General features: G+C 40.7%; 2 protein-coding genes across 2 annotated transcripts in view; one reads left to right on the forward strand and one right to left on the reverse strand.

Annotated features, from left to right (window-relative positions):
* Positions 1-10,202, forward strand: part of BAIAP2L1 (BAR/IMD domain containing adaptor protein 2 like 1) — a 44,361-nt gene extending 34,159 nt beyond the window's left edge. The window contains exons 8-14 of the mRNA XM_050905889.1: positions 252-419; positions 1,186-1,336; positions 2,540-2,747; positions 3,063-3,140; positions 3,479-3,644; positions 8,846-8,886; positions 9,423-10,202. Coding sequence (XP_050761846.1) covers positions 252-419; positions 1,186-1,336; positions 2,540-2,747; positions 3,063-3,140; positions 3,479-3,644; positions 8,846-8,886; positions 9,423-9,498 — 888 coding nt within the window. The 3' untranslated portion in view covers positions 9,499-10,202. The remainder of the gene's footprint in view (positions 1-251; positions 420-1,185; positions 1,337-2,539; positions 2,748-3,062; positions 3,141-3,478; positions 3,645-8,845; positions 8,887-9,422) is intronic.
* A 1,275-nt stretch (positions 10,203-11,477) lies between these two features.
* On the reverse strand, positions 11,478-26,715 carry BRI3 (brain protein I3). Its single transcript, XM_050905886.1, has 3 exons — positions 26,321-26,715; positions 24,511-24,625; positions 11,478-11,866 (listed from the first exon to the last, which is right to left on the reverse strand). The coding sequence occupies exons 1-3, from the start codon at positions 26,484-26,486 to the stop codon at positions 11,734-11,736; spliced, it is 414 nt and encodes a 137-aa protein (XP_050761843.1). The 5' UTR covers positions 26,487-26,715; the 3' UTR covers positions 11,478-11,733.
* Positions 26,716-27,803: the final 1,088 nt, after the last annotated feature.

Consider the following 27,803-nt stretch of genomic DNA (forward strand, 5'->3'; position numbering starts at 1 on the left):
TGACTTTCTAAAAATCATATATTAAGAAAAATGTACAGACTGATCAGGTGTTTCCAGTATCTGACCCTGAAAAAGGACAGTCTCTTTCTTACAACATATTTGTTTCAAAGAGGTATTACTTAAAAAAATCTTTGCAAAGACTTCCGTTTTGCTGGTGTTATCATTTTGGTATAATAAAAATCAACAAGTAAGTCTGTGCAATTTTATGAAAAAGCGTATCCTTGACAAGTACCTTTTAAACTTGGATGCAGTGTGCGGACTTCCTAAAATCCAAGCTGCCTGGGTGGCAGGAAATCTGCAGTGATGCCACCAAAGTGCCTGAAAAAGTCAGAATGATGATAGATGAAATAAGGACACCTGGTTCCACTCCAGTATCGGGAACTCCACAGCCTTCACCAATGATAGAGAGAAATACCATGGTATGTTGTTCTTTGATGGTTAAAGGTTCTCTCTCTTAAATGGGAGCAGAGTGACTTCACTAGCTTCTTTTATACCTAAGCATTTGGGATCGAGCCTATGATGTACCTCAGTTGGAATATACTGGGGTTGGGTATGAAAGCAAAATCATTAAGCTGAAGCTCTGCTACCAGAAAAATACACAGTATAGTAGGCAGAAGCACATATCCAAACAAGGCTCACCTTTCGCTTGGGTGCCTAGGACTTCTTCTGCAGACCCCAGCCTCAGGACTACTTTTGTTCTAACCATTCCATTTCCTACGTCCTTATCTGTAAGTAATAGTAATTACAGACTCAATAGTTCAATATAAACTTAAACAAAATGTTATTTTCTGTTTTCTTCCTTCCTTCTTCCCTCCATGATTCTTATTAGGGTACTAGTTAAATTCTAAATTCTACCTATTTGTATGTTGTGTCACCATTAGTTGTTGAATTTCTAAATTATATTAGTAAACTTCTAAAAAAAATTTTGGAGATTATCTAGGTGTAACTGTGCTATTTGTGGAAAAAAAGGCTATCATAGCATTCCCACTAACAAATGTTCATCAAGGGACAGAAGCCTCTTACAAACTGTTCTATCAGCAATTTCATAGGAACGTGAGGACTTTCTGATGGGTCTAAAAATGTATCATTTGGGAATGTTTAAACATTGCTTTCTAGAAGTTAATGTTGCAAATAAGTTGTCACTGTCTCCTCAGTATTGTGATACTGTTGTTTTTGTGACTCTAGATTGGAAATGATTTTTATCATCATCACGAAAATGCATCAAAGGTGCCCCCTGCTCCTACAGGTAGGGCGTACACCAGTCCACTCGTTGATATGTTTAACAATCCGGCAACAGTTCCAAAGACATCTTCTGAAAAACTAAATAATTCAGCAGGTGAGTGCCACTTTGTTGCAAACTATGTAAGTGTAAATGACATACTATAGTGTTCGAAATTATCTTAGGACTCCTTGACTACTACGATGATGTGACTTCCAGGACGTAGGGAGAAGTAGAAAATGGTCTTTACAAAGTATTTATGTAAGTAAGTTACCTAACAGGAGAAATATGTGGTATAAGAAGAGAAGAACTGTTTGCAGTAAAACACAGGTCAGGATAGGTAGATTCTATTTTAATCACTTTCTGTGTGTCCCTGGTTAACCCAGCTTAACTGCTCTTATGACTTCCAATCTTATCAGAAGACTACATGCTATAATTTTGAACAAGATACATCTGACTCATTATTTCAGTGCACACAAATAAACATTAAACTACTATTACAGTCTCACTCTGGTTTCCTTTAAGGGCACGTAGCAGTTAGGGAAGAGTGCATATGGGACAAAATGAGCAGAGTCTTGTATTTCTTTCCTGAAATGTAAAATCCTGTTAAGATTTGTTTTCTAAGTTTCTAATATATTGATTTTTTTTCACTTTCTCTGCTGTAGGGAAGGAAGGGAAAGAACTAAGCCTAGATCACAACATAAGAAATGCAGAACTCTTCAATGTGATAATAGCAATTCCAGCATTTCTTCCTTAAAAATGCATTTACAATATATTGTACTGGTCAAATAACATACAATTTTGAGACGTCCTTTAAGTTGTCTTCTGGTAAACATCTGCTGTCTGCAAAGTGCCAAGCATCTGCAACTCTCATCAATTCAGTTGAAGCTGAGTGCTAGGCGCATTTGAAAATGAAATCTTGGACTTTATACACAGTTACATTTTTTTAGAATGGAAAATTTTCAAAGATCTTTTACGGCTATGAACGTTTAGCATTTTTCAAGCCAAAAGAGGAAAGAAGTAGCAAGTTAAAACTTACATAACTTTTTATGTCTGTTGGTTCAACTTTATTGTGATGGGGGCATGTATATAAATGCACATGCTATTAAGAACTTCATGGTGATAAGAAACATTGGCAGATAACTGAGAGGTATCTAAGTGGAAACCACAGCAGTACAAAGTCTCAGAACTTGACTTGCACTTAGGTATTCCTTTATCTACGTTTTTTTTTCCTGTCAGACTGCTAATTGTATTTAATTTTGTTAGTGTGCGGCTAATTTTGCTCTTTTTTTTTTTGCTTTGTTTTTCTTTTTTTGACAGAGAATTCAGATGATGCCAGTTTATCACGTTCAACTTCCGTTGCCACGGGACTAAATATAATGAAAAGGCAAAAAGTAAAGACAATCTTCCCACATACTGCTGGAAGTAACAAGACATTGCTTAGCTTTGCACAGGGGGATATCATCACGCTTCTTGTAGCTGAAGAAAAGGATGGCTGGCTTTACGGGGAACATGACTCGACTAAAGTGTAAGATAATCAATATATTACCCAATTTGAACATGAAGGAAAAACGTGTCTCATCAGATTTTGTTAGCAGATATTAGTAAATGGTTTTCCACCTTTTTTGCTGGCCATCATTGACTGGGGACTTGGAGTCTTTCTGTAAGGTAAATCACGGCACTTATTTCAGGGAGATTTTGTACACTAATTTGGCATCATCAGAACTCAGGTCTTTAAAAGTTAAATCTCAGTTCATTGAGTCTACTGTTTTGTCCACTATTGTCTTTTGACAGATCTTTCCAATTTTATATAATATGAAATTGAAAAACTTTTCCATTACAGAAAAGGATGGTTTCCATCGTCGTATACTAGACCACTAGAAGAACCAGCAGAAGAAAAAGCATTTGTACCAGTGCCAAGGTAACATTTTGGGTGGGACATGCAGAAATGCCCAAATCTTCTCTAACATTTATTAAAAATGTTATTTTTCTGCTCATGTTCTTTGTTATTCAGTAACGTATAAACACTTTCTAACAGTCTGTAGTATGATGCCTTGATTACATTAACATGTTTTAACGGTTACACAAAGACCCAAGAACTAGCTTCACCCCAACTTCGAGTCCCACTGACTTCAGTGGGGTTGTACGCCTTTATTAACTTTCAGCTCATGCACTGTTGTGCTTTCCTGGGGCTAAAGATAAGTGAGAGAGATGTATTATAGGAACTGAGAATGGTATTTGTTGCGTTCTGTCTTGCAGCCCTGCACCAATCCGAAGTATTAGTTCTGTAAATCTTGTGGAAAAAGGTGATGTTGTCCTCCCACCGCCAGACTATCTGGGGTCTCTGCAAACAGATAAAAGAATGGAGTCTTCCAAAGGTACTACTGTTAAAACACCAACCGACAGACCAGACAATGCAGGCCCGGTAAGTAAGCAATACCATGAATCCAAACGTTCTGCCCTGCTTACTTTTCTTGACCTACTTAACTGAGCTCTTAAATAAGGCCCTGGAATATTCTACCTTAGCTACTTGTACCTGACTTCAGCGGCCCTTCGATGCAGCTGTCTTCAGGAGTATTGGGGGGTTTTGGCATTTCAATCCATCTGTAGCAATAGGAACGGAGATTTGTTCAGGGATATAACTGAGAGTACTAAGAGACTTAATCTACGTAGCAAACTTCTCAGGAATGGAATTGTGAATCATAAAAAAATTCTCACAGAAAGTAGTACAAAGCCATCATCTTAAGTGATTTCAGAGCTATAGGGGGACAGGGGATTTAAAGCAGCTTAAACTCTGTATTCAGGAATGCTTTACGCAACCCCATGGAAGTTAGTGTTGGTTTTGTGGATGTTGCTGAGGGATATATGTACTAGCTAATGTCTATAGTCAGCAAAACCACAGCTGAGTGGAAATACATTTTTATGAATAGATAATGCTATATAAAGCTAGTATTTCTGCTATTAAGTCAGCATTCAAACTGATTCAAAATGAAGACTAATCTAATTAAGCAATTGCTAGTCTTTTTCTTGCTGCTTGTTTAAACGAATATTTTGCTGATGTGTATCTAATGGTGATAAATGTTTCTGAGACTTTCTTCAAAAAGCCTCTTGAAGCAGAGATCACATTTTGATGGCAAAAAACTTTTATATATATATATATATATATATAAAAAAAATAAGGTTGTCACTGCTAAAATTGAGACTGTACCAGAGCAAGATGCAAAGTTCCATCAGTAGGCACCATAGCAAACTTCTCAGAAGTCAGGAATCCTACAGTTGGCTGCCCGTAGCTAAAAAACCTATATTTTATTATTTATTGGTACGACTAAAATATTTTGTATATCAGTATAACATCTAAACAAATTTTGGGTTGTCCTTCTGACAGATGTTTTTGCTAAGTAATCTATTGAATCATACAGTAGAAATTGAAGTGGCCTTTGTAAATTTGTACTTTATGGAAGTAAAATTAACTAAAGAAACTTAAAAAGCAGAAACTGAAAGTTTGTTGCATCACATTTTGATTAATGGTGAAAGAGTCCCTTTAAGGTCAAAGGATGACTGAATATTTATAACAGTACTCCTGTAAAATGGAAAGGCATCAGGAAACAATGGTCGTCTTTAAAGAAGCCTCTTCTCCTTCTCTTTCATTTAAGTCTACTATTAGGATGGCAGGTATATCTACAGCATTTTTTACTTAGAGGTATTAGGCATTGGAGGGGGTTAACAGGTCTTTGTTATATTGACAAGCAAAGAGAATGAACTGTGTTTTAAAGTAAGTAAAACTAGAAACATTCACTTAATAATAACAAAAGTATAATGAACTTCCAATACATCACTCTAGAACTCTAGAAAAAACTACCATTGGGAAGACACAAGCATGACACAAATTACATAAATTGTCAGTAACATCTGAATTTTAAACTCTTATCTGCATTTCAGAAGCATGGAGAAAGACAGAATTTTAACAAATGGGAGGAAAGGAAATTAACTTTCTTTCTTGAGTAAATAGTGTGTCTTCAAAGAAATCACTTTTGTGATCACATCATAGACTTGTATCTAGTTCTTAAAAGAAGAACAGGTCACCTCAACTTTACAAATATAAAAAACGTGAAAAATTGCTGGAGGTTCAGCTATACAGGCCTTTGAGAAATGTTCCTTCCAGTTGTACTTGGCTTTGTAAAGCCGCTCTACAGCTATTTCAGAAAAGCAGCTAAAGATACAACACAGAGACACGCTTCTACCAATTCCTGCCAAAATATCTCTTGCAGATGCAGGAATTGAAACAAAAAAGTATCTTTTCTCTGGCAGGGAGGGGAAAAAAGGCTAGTGCTTCCCATTACAGAAACATCTGTGTTCCTTAAAATCCATGAAGATCTAGAAGCAGAGCTAGGAGCCTTTCATAACGAAAAGGATGAAAGTTGCTTGACAGGGGCTTGTGATGCTCTCCTCTCAGTTAGAGATCTTACCCCATTTAGACTAGACTAGTAATGTTTGGGGATTTTTTTTTTAATCTAAATATTCCTATTAAAAGATTAGCTCTTTTTTTTGTCCGAACAGTCTAATATTAGCATATATATATTTGAATATAGCATACTTGAATCCACATTCAAGTGGTTTTATTTATCAGTAATGAACCTTGTGTAGGAAGTATATAATTTGTGCAGTGATGTCATGTTTCTAGGACAATGTTTTTCTATGAGGAATAAAGCTTTTCCAATGCATGAAATGAATATCAAGAAACAAGATCTAAATTTTAGTGTTCAGTCACTTTGAAATCAAATATGTGGGAACTTCTAAAATGATTATGAAGACAAGCATCTGTATTTTGACACATTTGTGGTTTTCATTTTTGGACAAAGAAGCAATGAGCCTTAACAATTATGTAACGTCAGATTTATACATTGGTTCACTTATTCTATGGCTAGCTGTTGAGACCTATGGATCAACATGTCCTTCAAATGTAATTATGTTTGCAATAGTTAAAAGATGTGTCGGCCTGTGGAAGTTGTCGAGCAAGTAGTACAGCGAGTTCTTTGCCCTGTGACAAGTAAAAGGTGACTGACTTACTACAGAGCTAACGAATTATTGAGTCCATTAAATTGTCTCAGTATCCCTGTACTGTGCTGCTGTCTTCAGTAGGGCTAACTGTCCTCAGTCGTTCTCGAGAGTAGTCACCTTAAGGGTTGTTTTGTTTGTTCTGTGGCATTAGTTCAGGGGTTTTAGGAACAAACTTAAGGCTTGTGGACTAACACTCTTGTTGAACTGAAAAACCAAGAGGAATGGCAGATCATTCAGTTGACAGACTAGGACAAAATTCTAATTAGAACAGTATATTCTCTTTGGAGGCCAGAATGGAAGCTTGTAGCCTCTTAGGAGTGGAAAACAAATACATCTTTTGAGATTCTACAGGGAAAGCAAGATTAAAAAAAAAAAAATTAGGAATTCTGGAGTATAAAATAATGACTACTTTTGTTGAGGTACCCCATAACTCATAGCAGCTACCTTTTTACTGTAACCCCATGATTCCTCTTACCTGTTACCATACAAAATAAAGAAGAGAACTGTAGAGGAGAGTCGCTGCACTTGCACCCAAGTGTTTTGCTCCGAAGTCACTGTTTACTTTCATTCTTTTGCATAGCTGCAGAGCTTCCTTGTCTTTCCCGCTTCCGTGCAAGCCACCAACCCCCACACCGCCATAAGGCTCTGGAAATAAGCTCAACATAATACCAAGCTGGTTTGTAGACTCGTACAGAATTAACGTACACGTAAAACAGTATGCTTGCAGTGCCTTTTATGCAGAAGCAGGAAATGATTCATTGAGGCATCTTATTTTTGTTTCAGAACACACAGGAAAAATAGCTCAGGATTTCAAGAAGGAAAGATGAGGAATGGTTCTTGCAAGCTAAATTGTTCATGCTGTGTTATGTAGGACAGCACTGTGCAGAACAATATCAACTAAAAAAAAGACTTAGTAGTTGACAGAGCTTTGATGAGGGTTGGTGTTCAGTAAGAAGTAGCATGTAATTCAGGCATTTGTTCATTCTAATTAATTTTAAGGGCTAATTAGGCCTAATTCTAAGGTCTGAGTCTATTTACGACTGATGTACATGAGCAATTTCATTGGAATCATGAGTCAAGCACATGCTTAAGAATCCTGCTGAATTAGGTCCTGAATAAAAAAAATTTCTTCACCTGCGTCATGGTACTGTGAACATGTAGCTAGGAACTACTGGTACAATAGACGGTGTACCTGCAAAGGAAAGGCTTACAGGCCTTTGTTCAGCAGTGAAATTTTAAGTACTAAAACCAAAATGGCCATATAGACTGAATGATTAGTACGAGTCAAGCTGCTACGTAAAAGGTGACTGCATATTCCTGCTTCCACATGCAAGAATGTATATTCAGATTTTCACTTTGAACCTTATCTGACACCTATTAGAAGCAATGCAAATAGTTTGCAGTTTGAAATATGTCATTTTTAAGTATGATGATTACTAAAAGTTAGAGGGGAAAAAAGTAGAAATTAACTGTTTGCCAGACTTCTTTTTGGCAAACTTGTGCTACGTTTGCCAAATATAGCACAACGGGCTTGCAAAGGGTAATACTTTGCAACAGTTTTCCGTTTTATCACACCTGAAACACTGCGTCCTATAGCAGCACCGTGACAGCGGCACTGCCACCTTTTGGGTTAGCTTCACGTCACAAGAACGACGTACACTTCCTCACAGAAGTACAGTGCAAACTGTATCTATAAAAACAAGTCTTTTCAGATTGTACGCTTAGCCATGACAGTTTCATTACAATGAAATATTAGCAGTAGCTATGCAAAACGATGCCTCCTTTTGTATTGCTCCCATACAAACAATGCAAATTACATATGTACATGCCATCAGCTGTTTTCTTGCCTTTTTTACTTACCACCACTACTCACAAAAGTCACAGGAGATACCTGAACTTGTACCTTGTAAATCAACAATAGCAAAACACAGTAGGCTGTATTAAAAAAAAAAAAAAAAGCCTCTACATAATACTGATCAGAAATCTGCCCTCACTTCAGGTTTTTAATATTTAAATATGTCATTATGCTGGCTGCTGCCTTTTTTAACTTCATGACTTTACAGTTATATGAAGATACACTGACTGTTCACTCTGTAAGATCTGTTCCACGCCTAGTTTTGCCATTTTGCTGTGACAACTAGCAGTTTATAAATTATAGAAACAATACAGTATGATATTTGTGCTGCAAGTAGTTCTGTCCTTTTTCTTTTGGTTGATGGCTGCTGGAGTGACTTTTCATTTGCTATTTTAACCAAAATGCCCAGCTAGACAGGAGGTGATCACCGATCTTAAACTCGGGGGGGGGGGGGGGGGGGAGATACCACACAAAAAAACCCCAAACCAACTAATGCTAACCCCATTTTTTAACTTTCTAATTTTGATGTTCTGAGATAATTCTCTCCTCCACAACTACCTCTCCACGGTTTAACTGAACTACACAATAATTATTCTAAATAGCTAAGTATTTTAGCCTGCGTGAATGATAGGGTCTCTTTCTTAGCGGGACAGCGAGATCACCTGTAGCATGTTTTTGTACATCTATGTAAATATCTTCTTTTTCTTTTACAGAAACCTGATATGAATGGCATTATAAAACCACCTTTTCTAAGGTATGTTTTTTAAAGCTCTTTTACACTAATTTATTTGTGTTGATTTTTATATTGGCTTACATTATTGTATTGATTGTGAGGGGAAATAAGGATGTTTTTCCTGAGTTACTCTGTGACCTTTCCTAGGCATTGGTAAAACATTATGGCTAAAATTGGTTGTGCTTTTCTCAAGAGTGGCATCAGGTAAAATACATTGCACAGGCCCTTCTCAGAAAAGTAAGTGTTTCTCCAGTAGTTTGACAGGGAGCAGGACTTAAACTATGTCTTTGAGGGTTAAAAACAAAAATCTTTGAAGACTGGGGTCTGTTTAAAAAAATGTCCGGATCTAACTGGGCATTAACTTCCCAAATTTTGGATCACTGCACAGCGAGTCTTCATATGTAAGCTTGTTTTAAAAATTCAAGTTAAACTAAGAGTGGCACAGAATTACAAACCATAACTTAGTCTTCAGACAACTTGGATGAAGAAACTGCGTGGCTTAAATTTGGTTTAGTATTGCAGCAAGCCTTCTAGTAACTTTGTGCGTTTCTTTTCAGTGGAGAAAATCCTTTTGCAACTGTGAAACTCAGACCAACAGTAACAAATGACAGATCAGCACCAATTATTCGATGAATATACAGTCCATACACATGTACTTCCTCCTTATAAACACCATTTTCAGTAATGACAATTACTATCTAAACTTGTTCTAAAAATTTATGTAAATGTAATTACTGTACAATAGAATCATACTGGAATGGAGTTGATTTTTTTTAAAACCTACACTTCCTAATGAGGTAATTGCTTTGGGCTAATGTTTGAGCACTTTGGCTTATTTTACAGTATGCCTTTTTTTGTAGTAGGAATTGTGAAAATACTGGAGATAGTTTGGATACTCTAGTAAACCAGTGTAACTAATAGCTCACAAATCTGAATCTTTGGCATTATTTGGAAACTGCAATAGTAAGTTCTAGACTATAAGCCTGCATAAGCCACTTACTAAATAAGAAAAAGATGATTTTTTTTTCCCAAACAGAACAATGTAACAACTGCCTTATTCCAGAATAGAGAATTGCCTGTATAAAGTGATTATATATTATTTTGTTTAAGAAAGACACTCTCGGTTATAAATAAATATTTATCCTTTAAGAATAGACCATTTGTAATGCTTTGCTTAATGTTCAGATACAAATTTTCAAGTGTTAACATAAACCTATTTTAAGTCTAATGTTGTACTGTCAACACATTCTTCAATGATAACTTTCTTTCAAACATGTTGTCAAACTTTAGTCTTATAAAAAGTCATAATAAAACAGTGCCATGATTTTTTTCTCAAATTCTAATATAAAAAGCTGCCTTTGAAGTTATTCCATTACTGCAGCCTTCCACAAAATAAAAACAGATTGCATTTGAAAATGTTTGGTTAAGGAGCCTAGCAATGGCATAAATACTGGCATAGTATAGTACCTGAGTTAAGTGACATACAGCGTTTAACTTCAGTCACAAGAGTGTTGTACAGTTTGTTACCTCAGGCCCAGATTTTCTAAATCCAATGGAGCTAGCTTGTCTGAAAGACTTCTCCTACAGTAATAACCATCTCAGAAGTTAGCCTAGAATGTCAGAAACTGACTCTTCACTCTGCATCAGCATTGGGTGCTTTATCGCCTATATTCAGGTGATATTTCCCACCTGCTGTATGACATCTGTATCATGACTGCTGCCAGTGATTAATCCTTACTCAAAAGTAGAATGATTTACATACATACATGCTTCCTACAGCATCCCATGGATATTCATTTTGTTGTGCCTGCTTCTACTACTACAAACAGTGAATTCAAGTCATGTGAAATGCCTTTCAGTTACTTGATATCAAAAAATAGTATATGAGCATGTGATGGCTACAGGGGTAGTCCACGCATTGCACCTCCTCCTCTCACACTGCCTTTCAAGTTCAAGGCTGAGGACACTTCATTTGCTATGGAACCTTGCATAAATATCCATTATCCCATTTTGAAACACCAACTTTTCAGAAGTGTAACTAACTTACACCTAAGCCAATTTTCTAAAGCATATTAGAGGCAAGTCAACCTAGATTGTGTAAGCTTTCCATAATTCAGTATCGATTAAATAATCTGAAATGCAAAAATCTTTACTCAGGGCAGCTCATACTTGGCAGCGCCACAGCCTCTCTTTCTAGAGAAAAGCGCCCTGCTGCAGTCAGAAGTTACTGTTGCCTGTGAACTAATACCAGTTCCACAGTGTTAGGAAGCTCCTGCTATAGCAGACAGGACACTGCCGCAGCAGCCCTTGGAGGCCATGTGTGTCCCTATAAGCAAAACCTTCACTAATTAAAATAGAGCTCTTACTGTTTGTTATTACTAGACAGAGAGGGACCATTAGCATACTGGTAGCACACACAGCACTTGCAACACTTTCCTCAAAAACATCTGATGTGCTTCAACAAGTACAGCCCTAACCCATGTCTTTTTTTTTTTTTATGATAAGGATTCTGGCAAATATTTATCCTTCTTTGTAGCTAGGATTACTAACTCCACTTTCAGACTACATGTTATCAGACACATTAGTCACATACTTAATAATCCAGCCACAAGTTGAGGATTGCAAAAGGAAAAGCAGTTTTATTTAGTTTTCAACAGGTGCCACTCAACATGGAAAACAAGTTGGGTTTTCATGTTTTGCAATGCACATGCTCATAAAAGATTAAGTTTAAATTACATGCAAGAGACTAAATTTCTTCACACTTTACAAAACAGGTCTGAAGCAAATAAAATGATTGTACATGACATTTACATTAGAAAGAGTATGCTAACAGTTGTAGCTTCCATAAGCACATCCACGTTCATCCCCTTAGCCAAAAGCTGCCCCACAATTAGGGCATCTTCTCTGCCTCAGTGCAAGACAGAACAGAATCCCGATTGGAAAGAATACAATGGCACACAAAACACCAAGACAGGTGAAGGTGTCCTCCAACACGCCAACCCTGTAAAAATGGAAAACAGACTCAGTCAAGGACACCCACCAAGTTTGCCCCCAAAGTTACCACTTTGCAATCTGGCAGTCACTAAAAACCACACCATTTTATATAGCAAGATAAACTACAAAGGGGTTTTGTGGGTTGTTTTTTTTTTTTTCCTTTAAAAGGCGCTTTTTTTTTTTCATAGCTTGCAGCAGAAGGTTTTGAATTATACCACTTAAAGAAAAACAGGAAATTTGCAGGTGATCAGACTGTAGATAAGAAGTCTAAAAGGTTTAATTCAAACTAGCTCTTTAGTTCCAGACAGCAACCATTTCTCTATCACTGCAATCCAGGACTGGTACTTGGAACAAAACATAGCCACTGCACCTCTGAGCACTTGTATCAGCTCCAAATATTGGTCAATGCAAGTACACCAAAGAACACACACAGGTGTAGCACCTGCTATACAGTGGGAACAAGTCACATACACTCTCAATTCAGAAAGCTTTAACATGAAAGCATGTGCCTCTGTAGCCATCTCTGGTCCCTAAAGAAGCTGAAAGTCATGGTTCTTCTCCTGTATTCTTGCATCCTAGCTCAACTAACCTTGCCAAGTAACTACACAGGAATAAAATATCACACATTCAGGACAGAGACTGTAAGCAAGTATCAAACTTTATTCCTTGCTAGCCCTTCTTGGGGTCAAGTTTTTCTGTATAGGCGAGGTACAGTTTTCTAGAACTAAATTTTAGTGTCACTAAAGTTTACTCTCATAAAAATTAAAAGAAGCCTGCTTTTAAAATAATTTGCTGACTCTTCTGGAATGATACAGTGCTAAAGATTTAACTGTACCAGTGTTGTTATACTGGTTATTGCACACCAAACAACTCAATTTCTCAGCTTTTTAGGTCTTTTACAACAGGCAGCAGTCACACTTGTGTCATATGCTTTGCCTACCCAGTTTCCACAGTTATCCTGGAGTGAACCCTCTCAGTTCATTCAACCTCAAGTCTCCCACAGTATGTGCACTAGCGCTTTTTCAGAAAAAATAATCCTTGTTTTCTGAATGTTTTGATCTGATGATTCGGTGCTTTTTTTCAGCTTCTTCTTAAGAGAAAGGTTTGAATGGGCAGTGTGTTGTGTAACACTGGTTAAGGGCTTCTGGTGAAACATCCAGCTCATGCTTTCACTAAGCAAGTTAAAACCACTGCAGACAGCGAGATGCAAACAGCTTTGTTTCAGTCTGTTACTTCAAATTAACACACAACTTGGCAATGTCTGGTTCCTGCAGTTGCCAGCACATTCGCTCAGATGTGCTGGCATATCTTTCTTCAGAGAGCACAAGTCAATATAATTAACACGCAAAGGGCTAGGTGCACTGGGCGTTTAGGGCTCTGACCAATTTAGCAGGATAAGAAGGACTTCAAAAAAATTCTAACTGTAGATTTACAGTGAAAGAGTACTTCACCTGTCAGCACTTCGTTGTGGAAGCTGCCAATTAAGTAAGTGTGTAGAGGACTATGCTAACTACTCACATTCAGGCTTCCTACGTCCCCAGAACAGCTCAGAGGTTAAACAGCTTATGACAGTAGTGCTGCACAAGTTTATTTCTGGTAGCTAGAAAAGTCCAAAGGCCAAACACGCATCACTATTAAAATAACCCTCAGTAGGTGTTCCTGGTTTCTACTTCCAAAAACTGATGTCCCTTTAGAACTGTAGAAGAGCCTACTATTGATGTCATCTGGCTCTGGCTGAGTCCTGACTGAATGACCACCCCTACATGAGAAATTCTGTTTCAGCACAGTTCTGTGACAACAGAAATTTACCTGAATTTCAGTCCCTGACTTCTTTCCGAAGTGCTGTATCTAAACATCCCCCAAAATGAAGACAGACAGTAAAGCCTGAGTATTCAGACTTCAGAAATTTGAGAAGCTATACTAAATAATCAAAATTTGGAGTTTAGCAAAACACTTGAAGAAGTGTCCTCTTAGATTCCCTAGTACAGTGAAAGTCAACAGAAACAGAACTAAGTGACCTTGAAATACATGCTACAAGCAAGGTGCCAAGGCCAACAAGTTGTTTCCCTACCGAGCAGTCACAGGCAACCTATCGTACACATAAATAGAGCGAAGGAAGATGCAGACTCAGAGACCATTTCCTTACTGCAGTTGGCTAAAACATTGCAACTTGATTAAACTTAAGAACCATTCCCCTTCCCCTCAACCATCACAAGAAGCCAAGGGCTTTCAAAGTGTTCTTGATATTCTGCTGCTTATGCAACTTCATGTTCAGCTTAAGCTTTCAACACCAGTCCCCTCCTTTTGATGAACTTACTTTATTTCTGTTTACAGAGTTCTTGTGATAGAAGTCGACTTTACATTTGGTATAAAGGTATTGTCAGGGTACAGTTGATCCCAGCAGTAGTTTTATGATTTCATATCCTCAAATAACACTCCTTTAAGGCAACAAGTTAAAAGATGTAGACTAATGCTCAAATCACCATACAGATTCTAGTCTCAGCACACAAGTGTCCCAAAGCTCAGACTTTTGTAGCCTGTGCTGTTCATTGTGGCTACTCCCACAAACTCAGCGTAACATCACCCCTCTGTTCCTTGTAAGTCAGGCGTGTGCGCTACCAGAGCTCCATCTATCAGTGCAAGGACTTTATTTTGCCACAACAAGGTAAGATTACTCTCGAGCACTGACATCTGTGTGTCCAGAGAGATAAGAACAATGAGAGATCACCTCTGCCCAAGTGTTCTGCTTTTATGACAAACTCTCCAGGACTTTAGATCCTACCATTTTTCCCAGAGCTGGAACACATTTTGTGGAGTTAGTTTCAGTGCTGTAAGTCCCACCTTTTTTTCCCCACAGCTCCAAAGCACTTCAGGAAAGGCCCCTCAAACATGGAAGAAGTTTCATGTCTCTCTCCAGTACCTTTTAGCTCCTATTTCCATACCTCTATCACCAAATCACAAATCCAGAAATCAACATTGGCCTAAAATAAAACTTTGAAAAGTATCCATGGTACTGCCCAAATTCATAAAACCACCTTCCTCCAGGATGGAACTGCCATATTCAGCACACTGATACAGTCAGCACATGTTGTAAAGGACAATGGTTCTGGCCTGTCACCTACAGATACTATTGTTAATACCAGAAGTACTAAAAACCCTAACATTTACAGAGTACTTCGTACAATAGTTGTGGTATCAGTAGTATCTTACTCTCCAACTGCAGCAAAAGTGATGTTTAAGGAATCAGGCATAAGGTAACAGTGGAACTTTCTTCTTTATAAATAGATTTCTTTACATCTCCAAAAGGCTATGACAGTCTCCACCAATGAGACCTAAACAAACAGACTGCATACCAGACAGTTGGTCCACCTTACCTACCAGGGGTTTGTATTTGATGCCAATGACTGATTCTTGCCGCAATGACTTGCTGACTTGCAGAATGTATGGACTTAACACACAGAATCCCACTTTCATTTCTGATATTTCTACTACAAGTTTTAATACTGCCTATTGACTACAGACACACTCAGCATCCACAAGAGCAAGTTTCTTGGAAATAGCACTACTGATTCTCTTTGTGATGCAGTTTACCAGAGCTCTCTTCTGTAGGTCAGGCTTGGCAACGCTGACACTGCACGTGTTTCTTGTGGGAATGATGAACAGAGTTTTGTGTGCCATTAACTAGCCTTTACACTTCTGCTGGCTTGATGACAAGTATGTCCAGTGGGTTTATGAGGGTCAGAGAGAAAGGCGTCACGTCACGTACCCCCCACCTGGCATGCAACGCATTTCTACCTCTACAGCGAAAGTGCTGACAAATTACACTATATGCCAGCAGACAAGAAGGAGCCAGGCCATTTCTGCTGCAAAGCAGAAACTCACCCTTGTCTTGGCGCATTAGTCACTGACTCACAGCACTTGCCCTGCATCACCTCAGCAAACAGCACTCAGAGAAACTACAGGCGCTAGATTTGCTCAGCTTGGTTAGTATTTCTTTTTAGTCTGCGCCTAGTGTTCTGCTACAGAGAACTTTAGCCCAGGATTCCCATCAGCCCATGGGAGTGGTGCCTGCTTCCCTTCCCCTCTCACCACAGAGCGTTCTCCAGCAAAGCGAAATACCAATGGGAAAACAGAGGGGATGGTACTGCCAGGGAAAGAAATATGGAAGGAGTTACTGAAAAATTAGGAACAGAACAGCAGTCACTGTCACTACTAGAAAAAAGGCAAATATCATACAGGGGCATATCATGCAGTCAACTTTTCCCATATACTCTGGATTATTAATGCTTCATCCAGATCACTGTATACAGCTTTGGTCCTCACTTTAAAAAACAAAAAAAAAGAAGAAAAGAAAAGAAAAAAGATGTGGATTAATGAGAGAGAGTCAAAAGGAAAGTAAAATAGTAAAGAAAGCGTAGCTCCCATCAACTTATCCTTGCTACCCAACTTTCAAGTCCTAATCCCAAGCCAGTTGTTAGACCATTAGCCTGTGCCAGGAAACATCAAAACCTGCTTGCTAGGTCAAGTTCAGAGCATACTAACCCAAGCAGAGATGCTTTTATTACCAACTTTTAAAGCAGAGTTGAAGAGCCTCATATTAACCCTTGCTTCCAGAGATTTCCAACTAGCTGTCCTACCTGAGCATATGGGGCTAGGGGGTATGTAGCATGGCTTAAGACTAACAGGAGAGCTTTAGCATAATTTCTTTGCTGTACAACCTCTTTGCCTAGAGCATATCTGGACACTACAACTCTAAAATTACATTGCAAATGACCCTCAAAATTAGACTGCAATTAAAGAATGGAGTCAGTAAACAAGGCTCTCACACCATCGACTTCATTCGCCAGGGAAAAGATGTGCTACTAGAAGTGCCATCTCCTGGGAAGAATCTGCTAATAGGACTGAAACGCAAAATGATTCAAAACTGTTTAGATAGCCAGACTGGTTACAGATACAGTGATAGAGAGGACGCTAGCGTTCAACCAAAATTGGCAAGCCTGGATGCAGAAGTTGAATATGGCAATTTGTACTTGTGGAAATGCTGAGCACCCTCAGACCAAATAAAAATCAGCAGTAGAAGCTCAAGAGGTGAGACCTCTCCTTTTCCTCCCTCCACAGGTTAACCCAGTAACATACTACATGTACCGAGAGGCTCAGACACAATCTAGGTGTTTCTGAGTAATTAAAGATTTAGGCAGTTTTCAGTACTGCAGATCCATCCAAGAAAGGCAAAGTCCCTTTTCCAGGCATTTCAATGACACCAAAAATAACATTACTTTGGAAAATGCATACCAAGTGCAGTACACAGCATGTTAAGGCTATTGTATTTCCTGCCTTGCTTTGCTATTACACTAATGCCATCTTTTTCATTCACACACATTGAGTATTCCCCTCCTGCAGGCATTCAACTCTTGCTTTGTTAGTGTTTTTAAATCTTCTCCTTGTCTCTTAACAATGCCATATTCAGTTCCTGCTCTGAAGTCTACCTTTGTGACAAGTAAGCCACTGCGTGAAGAGTATAAGCAGCCTAATTTTGATCTGACCTTAAAGAATAAACACACTAATTAAACATTAGAGAGGGATCAACCAGGGTACTTCTGGTCAGCCCCAAGTAGCTGCAAACCCAAGCACAGATGACTGCTGTCTAACCCATTACAATCAACCCTCTTAATCAGCTTGCAAGGCCCAAGTCTACTGGTCAGCAGATGTTCCTGACACTTCAAGCAGAATTTATTTTAAACTCCCTTGCCCCTAAACAGGGTTATTCAGGAAGTGTTTTGTGGTAACGCAAAATGCCAATTAAAAAAAGAAAAGGGGGGAAAAAAAAAAGAAATCACCATCCATATTCAACACCAGGCCCAGGGAAAAGGGAGGGACCAATCAAGCCACAGGAAGCACTGCTGGGTCAGCGACAGAGGAAGACCAGGGACAGTACAGCCAAGCAGCAGACCAAGTCAGCTACAAGTGACGCTCATTTGGAAAGCTTACCAGAACTGTCTCTGCGTGACCGCCACCACAACATACCTGTTATTTCAGAGCCAGTTCCTATCACATCTATAGCAGTGCGATTACTACTACAGCATTAGCTACACAAACACTTTTTGGCTTCTGTTGATTTGTGTCACCACCTAATTTTAGATAAACACTTATCCAATCACTGCTTAGCCAGTTACTAAATTTAGAAGGAGAAAAAAAATACTTTTTATAAGGAAGACTATGAATATTTTAGTTTTTGCTTGTATATCTTGCCTGAGCTGCAGCGTAGAGAGTCCATATTCAAACTGTATATTCACTAATGTAACCAAACATAAATTTTGTTCTACAGCATAAACCACATAAAAGCTGATTATAACTGCACCACTCCCAATCTAAAAATAAAGTGGAAAGATTTATTTATACTGCAAGCAGCATCTTGGATTTAAGCTATAACTGCAGCTGCCAACTCCATAAAGTAAGGTCAATTATTCCCACTGACAAGTATTTAAAACCAAATTACTTTTCAGACAACCCCTTTCTTCAAAATAAGTCCTAAAACATTAGTATCTTAAGTCAAATGCTCAGAATCAGAGGGCCAATAGTGAGATCTGTGAACACAGCATCAGTACAATTTAACACGTGCATTTTTAGACTTAACACTACATCACAGTATTTAAATGTGTACTTATCAGCATTTTTCATCCCTTACAAATAAAGTCAAAGGGTCATCCCAGGTAATCAGAGACAGGTTGGTTGTATGACAAGCTCTGCAAGACCTGAAAAGAAACTGCACTTAAGACGGCTGCTGTCTTCTACACAGATACTCCCTCACTGATCGAGCAAGTGGAATTTTCAAATCAGCATCCCATCTCTCCTGCCACTGAGGTTCGTCAAGTCTCTAACTTTAGATTTCAATGGAAACATCAGACCAGTGACAAAAGCATGGACTTTGGAAGCTGCACACTAAATCTTTAATTTTGAACATGAAAACATAGATAGCTTTTCTTTATGTCTGTCCTAGCTAATGCAACAAGAGCAGCCAGGTTAAGCATGTTTAAATTTCACCTACAAGCGGGAGAAGAAAAAGAATTGACAATTGTATATGCAACTACTGAGTAAGCATGGGATGTTTACGGTTTTAATTTCCATGAAGAGAGGTGCCAGCTCCTCCAGCCTCAGCTTGAAGGCATATTGAATGGTTGTTGATCTGTATTCATAGAAAGAAGCCCAAATACATACATAGCCACTGGCTTGCCCTCCTCAACACAAGCTGTACATACATGTAAACGCAATTCTCCTTAAAAGTCACCTTCAAGTAAGAGACACCACAGTATTTGCAGATTTATCTGAACTTCCTTATGCTTTAGGCCCCACTTCCTATACAGAGGGCTGGCTGCAGAGCCAGAGAAATTCTGCCAATGGGAACAGCCTGTATCTAGCTGTTGTCTTTCCTGAAATGCCTACAAGTCACCAGCCTTTAATGCAGCAGCACCACTGCTTTAATTCCAGTTCTGAGAACACGCTAATCAAGAGACAAGCTTCATGGCTTCACACCAACAGCCTAGCCTCACAAATGAGGCTAAGCATGCCAGTTAAAATTCTCTGTAGATGTGGACATTGATCTATGATGAACTAGACTGAGATCTGGTGTGTTTTTTCCTCACTCGTCTGCATACACAGCCAAATCAGTATCACCTCTGGTTACCAACAAACAAGGCCAGTTTCCTCCTCTCACCCAGAACAACTCATTGCTACAAAGAAATCCTAATTACCAGAATACAGACAACAAGACAAATGGTGACACTAATAAAAAAAAAAATGCTATCAACTCAGGCCCAGTGACAGACTGGGCATTAGGGACCAGATTATCATTTTTATACAGTCCCATTAGGGAATACATTCCTGCTGCTTCTTATTAATTGCATAAAGTCTCATTTATTAGAAAAATGTTTTGATTCTTGTCCACAAATCAGTTCAGACCAGTAGAACGGAAGTCCTCAGAAACAGCAAGAGCTATGCTGTTCTCACTTGGGACCCTGTTAACAGGCTTACCACCTCCTCTCTTCTGGGCTGAGGTAACAGACTTCCTGCTAAGCAGCTGCATGCCCCTGCTGTTCGGCTGGGGCGGGCAGGGGAAGTTATAGCTATCCTAGTCAGTAATTCCAAATGGCAGACTCACAGCATCTGCTCAAGTCTGCTGCATCAAGGCTTTCTCCTTTGCAATCACGTGCATAAGTCATTGCTGAATTTCATGCCCTAACTGCTCCAGCCACCAAATTACAGCACAGCAGGGATGAATGCCCCAGTCTGCCTGAAGAGCATACATTTACAAAAAGCTGCATACTGTAGTGTAAGGGAGCTACAGCAATTCCCAACACAGGCTGATCATCTTTGTGACAAAAACCAGTGTCAGGAGCTGCTGCACTATTATAGCTATTCCTCTTTACAGCACTCTTGAAAAGGTATTTCAAAGTTGGCTTCACTCACAAGATTCAAAAGGATCTCTAGCATGTCAGCCTGCTGTTAGAAACAAAAAATCTGCAGGTTTTCCTCAGAATATCAGGCATGTTCTCTAAATAGCTTTTTTTTTTTTAATTCCTTGCATATTTAACCAGTACATATTATGAAATTATATTAAGAATATTTACATAAAGTTTAAATATAGTTGTTGTGAATAACTAGAAAACCTCTATCCTGAACGGCCTTCTATCAAACCACACAGAGCATTTGTGATTGAAATAACTGAAGTAGAACCAGAAGACTGAAATTTTAAAGGACTTGATCACCTAAGTGCAATTTTCCCAGAGTCTATTCTCTCAGGAGACAAGCACTTAATTGAAGAAAACAAAATTTCAAGCAAAAACTGAGAACTTACTACTTTGTCAAGTCAAAAAAAAAAAACCAACAAAACAAAACACCACCACCCAAAACAAAACGAACAAACAAACAAAAAAGCTGTGGCAGGGAGAAGGCTGTAAGAGATCTGAGAATAAATACAGTTTTAATCAAACTTGTCTCATCTTCCAGTCCTGGAAGAAGCTTCAGTGTTATTGTAATTTGGGACCCACTACAAAACTTCTCAAGCAGATGTTTTGTAATTGTCAGAAGAGGAAGCCGCCACAATGTAGCGGCATTATGTCCTTTCCCTCACCCTTTCTTCCAAGCAGCTGAATACTTGTTAAAACAGGAAAATAAAAATCCACCAGGGTTCATCACAGGCTCTGTCCCAGATTTTGAGTACCAGCTTTTGCAAACTTCAGATCAAGAGAATGTTTTCAGAATTTTTAAAGTGATCTTTCTTCTGTTAAGTAATAGAAAAGCAAACATTCCTTTGCAGTTTGTTCTGCCCAACAACGCAAGATGGAGAAAAAGAAAATGAAAGTGACCACAAGAGAAGCAGCCAGACTGCATTCTCCAAGCTAAAAAGATAATTACATGGCTGGATCTCTAAAGTTAGTGGCTGTAATGACTCAATCTGTACTTGGGAACATAAAATAGTTTAAAAGCAGGACTTGGCCAATCGTTAGATGTCAATTACAAGCAATAAAGCTGACAATATTCTGCAACTCAGTTTAATTCTCTGTACATCAGGGCTGGGAGAAGAACTCACGCTAAGACAACAGGACTACAACCACCCAAGACATTTTAATAATGCAAGGAAGGATGGAACATACATTCATACTGAAGTCTGTAATTAGAAAGCAACACTGACCAACGATGAATGAGGATGATCCAACTAATGAATAACTCTAAGCAAGAGGTACAGCTTGCAAGACAGGAGAGTCATCCCTCAGATGCAACAATGCTTCAGAGGTAGAAGAAAAAAAATGCAATTACATAGTGACCACAGGCATACTACCTACTTGTAGAGAGGCTACAGTACAAAGTATCTGGACATACTTTGTACTTTTTATGACTTCGTACCATAAATCAAGCCTAAAGATCAACTGTACTGTAGCTAGCTTATTAATCCCAGGATCATTCATGACTGCAATAAAATAGACTCCTACCCAAATAACGGACCAATACTGCATATTTCTCCTCAACACCATATAGTTTAAGTTGGAAATGGTTTTGATTTCAATTAGCAACATTCATACATGCCATAGCGCAAAAGACTGGTTTGTATTTCTTATGGTAGAAATCTTCTCGATGGGCTTTAGCCTACTCCATCAGTTACGTTATTCCACAGCCACAAACAAGGCTTTTTCCTCACGATCTAAAGCAGATGGACTTCTCTTCTGATTTGATGCTGTGCATGATTGTTAGAGCAACAGGACGACAGTTTAATAACAAAGTTTTTTATGTGCCATTAACAGCCCTTTATGTTTATCAATGCCCTTTCAACAACTCTTCTGTTCAGTGTTGTATTCAGAGTGTAGCTGCATGTTGCATTCTTTATAAAATAGGTTTCCAGGCCAAGGAAGTAAACTAGAACTATGTTTAAGGTCTTGAGAAGTCAAAGAGGATTATGAGCTCTTTCTCTAAGAGAAGCAGCCAGTGTAACCTTCCAGAACATGAACATTGACCCTTCAGGTTCCTGTGAATGTTTCCAATATTATACCTCCCACCCAGCCTCCCTGTCCTTTCTCTTGAAGTACCAGATTATCAATTCCTTAACTAGTCAAAAGACAAGCAATCTGAGATTCTTCCCTCCTACCCTGACACTTTGACTCTTCCTCTAAAGACAATTAGGAAAAAACATAGCGACACGACAAAGACGACTATGGCACACCATTACTAGATACAGTTATTTGTCCTTGGGATACCCTGATCAAAAGTATTTCAGAAGTGCTGAGAAGAGTCCTACAGTTTAAGCAGTGCAGTGTAATCAACAAGCCATAGTTCTCCTCACAACTTTTTTTTTTTCCACAGCCTAAAACAAAACCTGAGGATCCCAGAGTAAACAAGGTTTTTTTGAAGGGCATTTTGCTTTAGGAAAGAGTCTACAATGTACAGAGCACTGGGTACCTCCAGCAGAGCAAGTCTGATGACTTAGAAAACTATTCAACTGAGGTCACTTAAAAACACCTTACAAAAGATAGCTCATGTTCCCAAATTTGGCTAAACTTGCAAATGATTGTTTCAAAGGTGTCTCCTAGAACATCCCAGGATAACTTCCAGAAAAAAGAAAAAAAAAATTCCTAAGAATAGCAGCAAGAGTCTACCAATCTTAAGTTATTGCAAAGACCACTTCCATAGCAAAACATTTTGAGATTTATTGGGTTTAGGGCCAGAAAGCCTGTATAAACACACTGCCTGCCCTTTACCAAGCAACGCGTAACATCTTTGTGTCTTCTGGCTGAGCTAAAGCATAAGCATTTTAATGTAATTACTCTACCACATCCTCTGAACAGCTCAGTGCTTACACTCCCTCACTGTTTAAAACATACAACTTCTAGATCAATAGCTCTAGCTGGTACAGGTTTTTCAGCCTTAACTAGTGGCATTTCAGCAGGCACCTGTTTTTACATAGCACGAGATACTTCTTATTTGAATCCACCTTTGAAGGCAGGTACTGACTCTCAGACAAACACCAATTCTAACAAAACCAAAAGGTGTCTGGGGGACAGCCTCTGCCACTATGACAATCTCCATCACATTGATCACACTGAAGCCTGGTATCATTTCAGTTATTCTAGCACGTCTGTTTCCTACACGTTTTGAAATTGATAAGCAAGGGCTCAGACTTGCAGAATATTAAGTGCCTCCTCGCAAGACGCCACAAGGGTAACTCCCATACAGTTTAACAGAAGGGGAATGATTCTGCATTTGAGTCAGAGCTGGCCAGGCACACCAGCGTCCAAACTGCACCAGCAGCAATCTGGCTGCCCTCACCCATTAGTTAATATCCTGGGATGAGAAGAACTGAGAAGTGCAAAGGGACTACAGCTGACTTACAGCACTAATGTGGAAACAGACTGCCTCCTTCCCTTTTTTTATGGCTGTTGATCTCTGAGGGGGAAGTTGTTCTTCTGTTGCAACTCCAGCTAACAGCTGACCACTTTTTCTGGTTTTCACCACTTCATCAGATTAACACTTTGAATCACATCTACTAATCTCCCTGTTCTTCTGCAGTCAAAGGACTTTTAAAGTAAGAGATCTTTTAAAGCCTTGAGATACTGATGTTTTCAACCAACGCTGACAATCATCCTGCCTGGTTTTGCACAGTCTGGATGTTGGGAATGGGGACACGCACCACAGCAGCGGAAGCCCTTCCACAGGACTGTCAGATAACCAGAAGTGAATATGGTCAAAGATTACAGAAAGTTTCACAATAAAATCATGCTACTCACTATCACCAGGCATAAACACATCAGAAAGGACTTCCTGTCATCCTCTTCCCCAAGAACTGACCCTTTACATCTGTTACTGTGGTGCCTTTTCATTAAAAATACACTTACAGATCTTCCTCCGTCATAAAGAACAGATTCATTTTTATATATAAAGTCTATTGTATTAATTATAGCAGTTGTCACAAGCCCATTAGGACAAGCTCATACTACATAAATTAAAGCACTCCACTGCTAAATTTTAATGCTTTTTTAATTCATTCAATTCTAATACACACACACACAGAGAAACTATTGAAAACCAAGGCACTACATGGATACCTGTAATTTAAAAAATAAAACCCAAGACTGAGTTTATTTCTCAACTAGAGAGCTATTTTACCTGCAGGCAGGACAGCCACCAACTACTACTACAGAAGTGGTGGTAGCAGGCTGTTGAATAATGGTGTACGTGCTCGAATAGTTTGGCTGTGATGTTGGTGGAGGAACAGCATACCCTAAAATAAGAAAAAAAAAAACCTCAGTCACCACACATAAAGCACAAAGAACAATGATAATAATTTAAAAGTATGGAAACAGAACATGGAAAAAAATAAATAGAAATGTAGTCTTGATTGAGCACTTTAAGAAGCTCTATCAAAATCAGAGTTGGAACACACTACTCAGCACACCTAATGGCAAAGTCACTTCATAAACCCAAGTATCTACTACAATTTAACCATCTAAAAAGGACACTGAGCTAATAATTAACTTTGAGAATTTGTTTCAACGCTGTTTGAGCACCAGGGAAAAACAGTTTAAACAAACAATGACCGCAGCTTTCACTTCTGGATGTTATATATCAGGTATGTCCCACTCCAGCAGACAGACTAGTTGAAACAGAATAAATCTTCCTCTGGTTTCCAGCTTAACTTCCACATATTAAGTTTGTAACTGGAGAGAGAGGTAGGAGTGATAGGATGCAAGTGGAAAGGAAGCAGGTTACATAGCACAGGGGAAAAAAAAAAAAAACCAAACCTTTCAGAAAACCCATGTTGTTAGCTAGCGAATGTGTCATTTTAACAGCTGTAGTTAGAAAGCACAAGCCTTTACTGCATTAACATTAAAAATTAGGAAAAAAAATGCTTTTTAAAGGGATGGTTAGATGTATGCAGTGTAATCATACAGTCAAGGTACACTTTGCCCAGGTGTAATCCATCTTGAGCTTCTCTCCGAGGGCACAGTTCTTAGACTTTCTTGAATCAAGTTATGCACCTGTAAAGTCCACCAACCTCACTACTTAAAATTAAAATGAAAATAATCAGTAATATTTGTATTGTAGGAAAATAAGCTCCAAGTTATTAGCAGGAAATCAATCTATGGCCTCAAGATTCAATCCAATGCTTGATGACTGGGGTCTGCCTCAGCTGTGTATTTTTTTGTAACTTTTGAAGCATTCCCTTAACTCTACAGAGTCTTTCCTGAGAGGCTACTTCTTTCTTTGACGGAGGTTAGTATGAATTCAGTTAACAGAAGTACTGTATCTACTCACCTGCTTAAGTCTCTCCAAGACTACTGAAGTGTATCAGAAAAAACAAACATTAACCAGAGTACAGTGAAGTGCATGCAAAGAAAAGTGCGAGTTCAGGGTCTGTTTTACTGCTAGCACAGCTGTGCCTCTTTGCCATTGTTCTGAGGTGGAAAACCCACACATCTGAGGGATGCGTGCAAACTCAGTATTCTGGGGAGGGCAAAACACAAACACGACGTTACACCTCAGAGGCACCGAGGGAAGGAGGGGAGAGGGAGGTGGCGCTTTTCGACACCTGGAGCCCCTGCGCGCCCTCCTCCCTGCGCGGGTTTTAAGCGTGAGAACTGAGACGATCCAACCGCCTCGCTCCTGACAGGGAAGCCCCACGCGAGAGAAGCTCAAGAGTTTCCCCCGCTCTCCCCGCTTCTGCCGGGCAGCCCCTCCGCGGCGCAGGCCACGGCCCTCATCCACAGCTCGCGGCCGGCCTTGCGGCCCCGGGGGCACCGCCAGCGCCGCCCTCGCTCCCGTCCCCGGGGAGCGGGGGGGGGGGGGGGCAGAGCCTCCCCAGAGCCGCTCCCCGTCCCAGGGATGCGGGGAGCGGGGCTCAAGCTCTCCTCTACACGCCGGGGACCCCTCGCCCCCCGAGCCGGCGGCCAGCCCTCCCCCGCCGCCTCAGACCCACCTGCGGCAGCCGCGGCGCCCGGGTAGGGGTAGGGCGGGGGCGGCTGGAAGCCGGGCTGCGGGGCGGGGATGGCGCCGTAGTTGCTCTGCCCGTAGTCGTAGCCCGCGCCCTGGGCGGCGGGGCTGTAGGCGGGGGGCCGCTCCTGCAGCAGGGGCTTGTTGTCCATGCCGGGGCGGGAGGGGGCGGCGGCGGCGCTGCCTGCCCGCGGAGCCGCGCGGAGCGAAGAGGAAGCGGCGCCCTCGCCTCAGCGCCCAACTTGGCGGGCGCCGCCCCTCCGCCCCGCCCGGGGGCGCCGGAGCTCAGCGGCGGCGCGAGCGCCCCGGCGGCGGCGCCCCGCGCATTCGGGGCCGGGCGCGAGGGACCGCGGAGGGGAGAGCGGGGGGAGCGGCCCCTGGCGCGCGGGCGGCCCCGCCCCGAGCGCCCCTCACCGCGCGGGCGGCCCCGGCTGCTGCGCTCGCGGCCGGTCACAAGACTGCGCCCCACGTGACGCCGCTCCCCAGCGGCGCGGGGTGACTCGCCGAGAGGCGCAGGAAACCCTCGGCCTTAAAGGGGCCGCGCCGCCGCCTGCCCGGGGTGTCGTCGTGTGTCCCCCCCCCCGGCACGGAGCCGCCGGCGGCACCCCCACAGCCGCCTCCCCTTCCCCCTTCTCCTCCCGATCTTCCGGCTGCAGCAGGGCTGTGAACGCGCTGCCCTCGCGGGGAGGGTGCTCCGCGCCTCGTGCCGCCCGTGTACTGAGGCGAGAGCAGCCGCCAGTGGGACAGGCTGCTGCACGCTACCTCGAGTCACCGGGCCGGCAGATTATTTTTTAATTAAGCCGATGACGGATTTTTAACGTGCTCGCTGAGACTCCTTTTAGCATCGTTTTCCTTCAAGTGCGCCTCTCCCGAAGTGCAATCCCTGCTGGAAACTGGTGGCCTGAGCAGCACGAGGATGAGACTCGGCATTGGCTCGGTCCCAGCTCACATTTCGGCCGGTTGCAGCCGGAGGGTCTGCTCAACCCGGGAAGACCCCGAGAACCTTAACAGAGAGAGGGATGCGGAAGGTTATCAGTTCTGCACCTGTGATAACGCCAAGAGCCACTTTGAATCATATAGTAGCCAAATGACTTCGGCTGAGCTCTGGGAAGATGGAAAGGTTGAGGGGGTGTCACTGTGTGTCCGTGTGTCTCTGTGTGTGTACGCGTGTATATATATACTCTGTGTGCGCATTTGCATTTACACAGAACCCCCAGTCTGAGGAAGAAGCAAAAATCAGCAGGCAATAGTGCTATGTTCTGCAGTGACTTCTGCCAGCTCTTACTTCCCCACTGGGAAGAGCTGCACTTGAGTGTTAAAGGAAAAAAACGAGGGGTGGTGGCACAGAATGGGAATGCTGTAAAAAGAGGGAAAGTTTTTGAAAGGAGATTGAGGAAAAAGCAGAAGAAACCTCACATGGTTCGAAGAAACAGTAAAGTTAAAAAAAAACCTAAAGGAAGGAAGAGGAG

The sequence above is a fragment of the Gymnogyps californianus genome, chromosome 15 (genome assembly GCF_018139145.2).
Source record: "Gymnogyps californianus isolate 813 chromosome 15, ASM1813914v2, whole genome shotgun sequence".
NCBI classification, from domain to species: Eukaryota; Metazoa; Chordata; class Aves; order Accipitriformes; family Cathartidae; genus Gymnogyps; species Gymnogyps californianus.